At 43.2% G+C, this 8,068-nt stretch overlaps 1 protein-coding gene across 1 annotated transcript; it reads right to left on the bottom strand.

Annotated features, from left to right (window-relative positions):
• Positions 1-375: 375 nt before the first annotated feature.
• On the bottom strand, positions 376-7,143 carry tmem170b (transmembrane protein 170B). Its single transcript, XM_030789488.1, has 3 exons — positions 6,969-7,143; positions 2,161-2,331; positions 376-506 (listed from the first exon to the last, which is right to left on the bottom strand). The coding sequence occupies exons 1-3, from the start codon at positions 7,141-7,143 to the stop codon at positions 376-378; spliced, it is 477 nt and encodes a 158-aa protein (XP_030645348.1).
• Positions 7,144-8,068: the final 925 nt, after the last annotated feature.

Raw genomic sequence — 8,068 nt, 5'->3', positions numbered from 1 at the left:
ATGTATTGCTTTCCTTGAGCTGTCGGGGCCATTGGCACGTCGTTTGAGTTTCTATCATCGGCTGGCCAAAGTATCTTCGTTTCGTGGTCAACGTTGTGTGAACACTGCAACCTACAGGCCTACACAAAGGTCCTTTTTCCATTACAATTGCAGTGAGGAAGACGGCTTCCTCAAAAAACGCGGACAGAACTGAATCCAAACTTCCTTTTTCGCTCGCCTCTCTTATTTGCCTGCTCTCTCTCTCTCTCTCACACAACCTGCACGTCTTGGATCTAAACGCCAAACTTCTTTGATCCATCCAGTGCAACCGTTCCTTCTGCTTCTTCTCTGCCGGCCGGTTGGTTCATCGCTGTGTCAGTCATTTGGCGTGTCCATTCAAAGAGTAGCTAGGATGCGGGAGAAGGAGATGATGATAGTGAGTGCGGTCTGGCCCACCCCAAAAACCAGCGCCTCCAGAGGGGCCATGTCTTTCCCCGCAACACGGTACACTCCAGCCACTGCCGCGCCTGCGAGAAGAGCCACACAAACACACACACACACACCCACACACATACACACATGCGCACACACATACACACACACAGAGAAGCAAATACACATGTAAGTCAATCCAGTTCCAACTGGTACATAAGAACAATATAAAATCAATATAAAATGATGCCACTTTCAGACAAACACCAGAACAATTTCCCTCCTCATTCAACTCATCTCCTATCACTACACTCAACAAGCGTTCCATCAAAAAAAAAAATGTGTTTCATATTCAGATCATACATTCAGTCAGAAGCAGCTAATTTAGGCTTATCTGCCTATGCATTAAAAAGCATGGACAGCACTCTGAGAATGCTTAAAGACTTAACGTAGTGTCTACTTTGTCCCATTGAGGGTTATTGCCATAACTCAGTAGCCTCTTATTTTTGTCCTATGGAGGGTTATTGCCATATATTCAGTAGCCTCTTATTTCAATTCCTATGGGTAATAACCCAGACAAAACATCTCAAGGGTAGAAAGTAACACTTCAAGGATTTATCTGTAGCTCAAGACTGCGTTTAGGTAGGAAAACACAGAGGAATAGCCTTGGTATGAAAAATTACAGAGGACTAACTCAGATTAATGCATTCCATGGTGTACTAGAACAGCCATTACTATCAGGACACAAGTCGGCATGTAGCTGCTATATCACAGACAGCCACTAGACCTTTTAGCAAAGTGTGTTAGGAAGTCAGTCAATATCCTGCTCTTAGCTGGTTCCATATTAATAATGAAGCAAGGGGACCGGGACGGGCACTTCCATGTAGTCGTATATCTGGTTCATTTGTGATTTGTGACTGAATCAGAGTCAGTCAGCCCTCTATCTAACTGCTCCAGCAGTGTCCTCACCAGACCCTCATTTAACATCTCAGACGGGCTGGATCTACCAGACGTCTTTTAACAGAGGAATGCATTACTGTGTAATGACAGGAATCACTTTACTTCACTGTGTCATTAGTGTTATTTAGGAACTTCACTCTTTCAGTAGCGTTATTCAGGGGCTTCACTCTTTCAGTAGTCTTATTCAGGGGTTTTACTCTTTCAGTAGTCTTATTCAGGGGCCTCACTCTTTCAGTAGTTTTATTCAGGGGCTTCATTCTTTCAGTAGTCTTATTCGGGGGCTTCACTCTTTCAGTAGTCTTATTCAGGGGTTTTACTCTTTCAGTAGTTTTATTCAGGGGTTTCACTCTTTCAGTAGTCTTATTCAGGGGCCTCACTCTTTCAGTAGTTTTATTCAGGGGCTTCACTCTTACAGTAGTCTTATTCAGGGGCTTCACTCTTTTAGTGGTGTTATTCAGGGGCATAAGTCCCCTTAAGACCACCCGAGGAGACTTAGCAGGAGAATACATGGTGCAAGTGATACAGAGAGACTAACTTGTCTATGAGCGAAAGAAAGCCAGGACCTGGAAAGTGAGAAGGACAAGGAGGAAAAACAAAAAGCATCAAAATGTACAGAAATGAAGAGAACATTTGAAAAAGAAAAAGACAACAAAAGAGCAAAAAAGAGGTGATTGAAGATCAAAGGAGTATGTAGAAGTAAAAAAAAAAAAAGAAAGGGGTAAAGAGAGAGTCAGAGACAGAGAGAGAGGAGAGAAAAAAGAAAAAGCGCACACAGAGATGAGAACTCACTGGTGATGACTCCTCCCGTGAGGGAGGCCAGGAAGCCCACGCTGACCAAGACCAGGGTGATGAGTCTGCCCCTTTTGTGCCTCTGCAGCGTCACACACATGAGGAGCCCCACGGCACCGTGCACGAAGAGAGAGGAGAACAGACACCACAGGAACACCCAGTACCACATCTCTGAAACACACACACACACACACACACAGAGACACACACACAGAGACACACACACACACACACAAAGAATACAAACAAGCCGGTTAGTCACACTAGACACACCTGTTTAAACTGACATTCCTCTTCTGAGAACACCACTGACTGCTCATGCACCCATTTCTTGTAGTGACTGATTAAATCACATGACAAAATTGTAATGAAGAGCTTATTGTTTACATTCATTCTAAAACAGGAACTGAAACATGAGAGCTATCTCTCCATTGTGGTCTTCAAATTAAAGGGAGAAGAAGATAGCTGAGTACAAAAGTCACTGAGAGGGAAGTTCTAAAGAGGCAGATAGTTAAAAGAGCAAAACAACAGTGAAAAAGGCACAAATTACTTCAAATTAAAAGCACAACAAACACAGGTCATATAATGAACAAACTCTACCACACATGGTGAATTAGGATTCCGGACAACGGGGGAGGGGAGCACACACTGATGAAAATGCTCAGAAATATTCAGGATATCAATATTCAGGATATCAATATTTTACAGTCAGGTAAATTCCTATGTCCTTGTGTAGCGTTCTGTTGTAAGTTATAGATAGATGCAGTGTTCCACCAATTCTTTCACAGGCAGGCTTAAACAATCTGACATAATCTAAAATGTATAATCCATCACATGATTATTAATGACATATCCTGAAAAAAAACAACAACAAAAAAAAAACACAACAAGAGGCAGCCAACGAAAAAAATCAAACAACTTTATACTTTTATTTACTTGATTATTTACAGATTTAATCCGCGTGAACGTTTCACTACCCTTCCTTGCTCTCTTTCATGGGGTTCCTTTTCTGAAAGTGAAGGATGGCCCTGTCAATAGCTGCGATACCAAGTTCACAGCAGTGGCACCCATTTCTGGGAAGCATTCGACATGCACCGCTGAAAACAAATGCAGCATTAAATCCTAACACACAGCAGCTATTACTCTCCCCAAAGTGCCCATCGCACATGCCTTCACACAGAGCCCCGGTCAGAGACATTGATTTCACGTCTCTCTGCAACACGGGACGGCGATATAGGGAAGCACAGAGCAGAGTCTGATGTCGAGTGAGTAACCTCGGCCAAACAGCCGAGCAGGAGGCCCTATTTACATTCTCCTCTTCACTGTTTTTCTCTCTCCCTCTTTCTCTCTCTCTCTCTCTCTCTCTCTTTCTGTCCTTCTATTCTTCTGCCATGGTGCTCGGAGAGGCTGGCATGCGTTTGGAGCCCTGGAACATCACACTCGGGCAGCGAGAGGATGGCCTGGCACCACTCACATAGACCGGGCCTGAGAATATTCCGGACTAAAGACTATCCACAATGAACACAAGATTGATGCTCCAAGCATGACAGATGTTAAAACAATCAGTCACACACGCGTATTGTCACCGACTGTTGATTAAATATGCTTTTGTGGACAATTGCGTTGTTCACTTTTTCTTTTTCTTTTTTCCTTTTTTTCAAAGCGATGACTGACAAAAGCTCGATTGTTCTGCATTTACGTACGTAAAGACACGGTACGATGTACTGTCCATTCAATTTTCATTTTTGTTGTTTTAGAAAGATATGCTGTGTGAGGTCTATACAGTTCTCCAAAAAGCAATGGAAAAAGCTCCATTTAACCTTGTTTACATTCCAGGGAGCATCAACACCATATCTATTGATCCAGACAGCAGCCTGTCACCGAGGTAGAGAGAGTTGTAGTGGTTGACAGACACAAAATCCTTTGTGCTGCAGAGCCTGCAAGCACACAGACACACACACACACAGACACACACACACACACACAGGGAGTGAGAGATGTCACTATCCAGACCAGAATAAAATCAGAAAACTGAGCAATCACAGAGCAATCTACCAGTGTGCAGACTGCCCTGGCAAAGCATACCCAGCCATTAGCATTTGTACATTACAGCCCCTCCAGTTCTCTGACCCTGGCATCTGCCACCAGGCTCATGCTCTGGGGGTTTTAACAACAAGCTCGACAGCAGGCACCATGGCACAAATGGGCAGACTTCCCCTGTCTCGTCCCTTCCTAGACATGTGAGCTGCACACCTAAGGGCCGGCTGCAGGCCACTCAGGCAGCGTTAGGAGGAGCTTAACACAGGTGCTGTTTAACACAGGTGCTGCTTCATTCTTGCAGAGAGTGACCTGCCAACCTGTCTTGTCAGGGACACCAGTAGAGTCTGATAATCCCATATCGTCAACCTGGCTTTGGCACAGGCTGTCAGAGCCCAGAGAGAGGTCATAAACACACGCGCGAGCGCACGCACACACACACACACTCACACTCACACACATACACTCGCACAGATAGGAAGAGAGAGAAAACACAGCTATACATCAGCACCTCGCACAAACCACAAAATGGGTGTGGTATTTTTCTCATATAATGAGTAGCAGCAGATCAGAATTTACAACACAGAAAAATTGCTTTGCAATAACTTGAATAACAGCCTTTCTACTCTGTGAATACAAATATTTCATCAAATAATTAGCTAAAAATAACTATCCAAACACTACACTGCATGTAGTACAGAAATGACTAAATTAACATTCTGTCACATTTACCCACAAACAATAAACACATAACTGAATTTTTGTTTTGAGTTTTACTTTTATCTTTAACCCCATACTCTAGAATGAAATGACACAAACTGCTTAAACGGATACTCGAAAATAACATGACTTAGCAGGACCACAGCCGGACAGTTCAGACAGCACATCTGAAATGTGACGTAAAGTACTAAACAAAGTATTGTGCATCTTTATCTTTGGTATTATAGAGATACTACTACTACTACTACTACATAGACTTGAACTGTGTCCATATTGTTTGTGGGGTGTCAAGTGAACGAAAGCAAACCAAGGGCAACGAACAGACAGTCAGTCCCTTAAGAAAAAAAAAAAAGAAGAAGAAGAAGGAAATGAGTTTGCTGAATTGGTTTGGTACACTCAGCAAAAACAGGAAATGCCATTTGTTTCTGTGCTCTGCGAGAGTTTGTCATAATTCTATTGCGTTTACGTTGACATATTGTGTCTGCACTGAGACCGTTGTAGGCTCTCTCTCATCTCAGGCACAAAGACAGAAAAAAGAAAAGAAAACTCTGCCGAGCTGATGTTAAATGATTGTGCTTTATGCTTTATCAAAGAAAAGCTTTATTAAGGTTCTCCTTACGGGTCTAGAGATGCAGAGAGATATAGGTTAATGTAAGGGCTACGTTCTGACCTGATGTCTTTGTTGTACCAACACACCATAATGTCTTATGTCTTATGTGATCCACCTCTTAATTCAACTGAACTGGTAAAGTAAACGCTAAAGAGGATCATACAACTACTGTGCAAACAGCTCCCCCCCAAAAAAATTGTTGATACCCGTGTTACACTCTACCGATGCGACTGAGCTTACTGCAAACTTCTGTACGTGAGTCATTTTCCATGCCGAGTCAGCAGTGACAAGAGTCGTCTTTTTTTTGTTGGGGGGGGGGGGGTGCCTTTGTCTTTTTCATCATACCAAATGTTTGAGTGATTACATAAAACATAATCTGGGAAATCTCAGTGCCAGTTCAGGCCATATTTGACCACTGAACACAGGGAGAAGTTTTGACAAGAAACAATAATAATTTATGATAAACATGACCTCTTGCTCTCCGTTTTGTAACACCGGCTTATTCTTGGTCTCTGCTCAAAGTTCTTCACCTCTACATAACGTTCACCCACCTTTCCTTGGCATAACCTCAGGTATTAATGATTGTTACTGCTGTGATGCAACAAATTGAACATTATGTTGTCTTTCTAAGTTAATCATTTATGTCAAGGTGCAGGTTACAGTGGAGTAAAACCATGAGCCAGTCACACTGTGGTTGTTACAATTTGCTTAACACCACTCAGTGGTTAGGAAACAAAGTACTGAGTACAGTGAGCTGTTTGAACTGTTCCATTAACATAACAGCATCATAGTTACAAATCACAGCATCATCCCGGTACTGTCTTTCGAAAGTCGAGGATCGGAGAGCATCTATGTATCTTTAAATGGCATCTTTGTGATGAAACGTGGCCAGTCCTGGTTCTAGAATGACCCATTGCTCAGTATCCAAAGGCAGGACAATATAATGACAATAATTACTTCTGATTACTCGACCACGGAAAGACAAAGCGGCGGGGCTAGGGCCCGCAAAGGAGAGGCGGTGACAAGCCCATTTGGACAGAACAAAGATTAATGAGTCGCATATTGTTATTCTGATGTTAGACTCACAGCGTGGACGACTACTGAGGTGTTCAGTAGCTAGTGGAGAGCGCAGTGATGTTTTCTTTTCTTTTTTTCTCTCCAGAAAGAGTCGCAAACTATCAGCATCCCACAGTGCCAGGCTGCGCTATCCGTAACGCAACGGCAAAGACCTCGACCCACACAGCGCCGTGGCTCCATGTATCTCTTTAAAAATGGACGCGCACAGCTGCCAGTATTGCCCATTCCATCCTACAGTACAGTAGTAGGTACCGAGATAGGCAAGCGCGCGTAACCCTGGCCACACCGGCAACGAGTGAACAAGCCCTAGGGGCAGATGAGACGTGCTCATATTTTACAGTATCGGTCCACAATAATGACATACCTGTGAAGTGTTGCAGTGTCGGTACTGTGCCTTGCACCCACAAGCTCAGCACCTGCTGTACCGACAGATTAATAGAATAATCCTTGTTCATGTTTCTGCTGCCGCCGCCGCCGCCGCCGCCCGGGTTCGCACCCTTCTTTGTCAAATGGCTGAACTTGGCTTTTGATGAAGACATTGAGGAGACCGGGTGGCATGAGGAGGCTCTTCCCCTGGCGCGCCCCTTTTTACCGGTGCCTCTGTTTCGGCTTGACGCTTCTCTCCGGTCGGGACAGGGAAGGACCGTTGATTCGTCTGTCCATTACTAATAGTAACGGCGGCTGCTTGGGAGCCATGATGGGTACGGCAGGCGAGTGAAACGCACACACAATCGCCCTATATCGGTTGGCTTATCTACATAATACTTAAAGGCGCCGGTTCCCTTAAAGGGGAGTGTACAGTAAATACGAATACAGTTCAATATTGTAACTTATGAATGGTGTCATTGCAGGGGTGAGAAATGTCTGTTGCCAATTCAGTGAATTTTCACTACTTTCCGTAGCCCAACTACTTATTCCGTTACCTCCATATAATTAAATGACCGCAAATTTACAGCCCTTGAGAGCTGTAATACACATTTAGTTGATTTGTTCATGTCACTGAATCATATGCATTGAATTTACTGAGTAAAGAAGATAAATGAGTATGCATAGTAGCCTAATATAGAACATTTATTCAAGTATTACTCTGAACTTCGTGCAGCCCTTAATTCAGCACAGAATGAATGATATCCTGTATTATAGTCTTTTGAACTCAATAAAGCTCTGCAGTAATTTATTATTTTAATCTTATTATCTTGTTTAATGTATCTTGGTTTTCATAGCCTGTTGGCTACATCGCAGACTGAAAAGGAGCCAGAGCGCTATATCAATGTTCTAGACGATTCTTCCTTGAAAATTTGCATTCACTGGTCACGATCTGACGAGCTGTGGGTATATTTAAGATGGTACGGTTTGATAATTAAGGGAATCTGCTTCCATCAAAACAAAACACAGACTTGCAGAAACATGGAGAATTTATTGTGTTCTTCCTCGTTGGGAAAAACAACATTCTAACTTTTACAT

The sequence above is a fragment of the Chanos chanos genome, chromosome 12 (assembly GCF_902362185.1).
Source record: "Chanos chanos chromosome 12, fChaCha1.1, whole genome shotgun sequence".
In the NCBI taxonomy this organism is placed as follows: domain Eukaryota; kingdom Metazoa; phylum Chordata; class Actinopteri; order Gonorynchiformes; family Chanidae; genus Chanos; species Chanos chanos.
This window is presented reverse-complemented; position numbering and strand designations above follow the sequence as displayed.

Coding starts and splice junctions, on each gene's coding strand:
- tmem170b (XM_030789488.1), bottom strand. CDS start 7,143: ATGTCTTCATCAAAAGCCAAGTTCAGCCATTTGACAAAGAAGGGTGCG. Junction 2,332..6,968: donor GACACTGCAACACTTCACAG/GTATGTCATTAT, acceptor TGTGTGTTTCAG/AGATGTGGTACTGGGTGTTC. Junction 507..2,160: donor CACGGGAGGAGTCATCACCA/GTGAGTTCTCAT, acceptor CTCTTCTCGCAG/GCGCGGCAGTGGCTGGAGTG.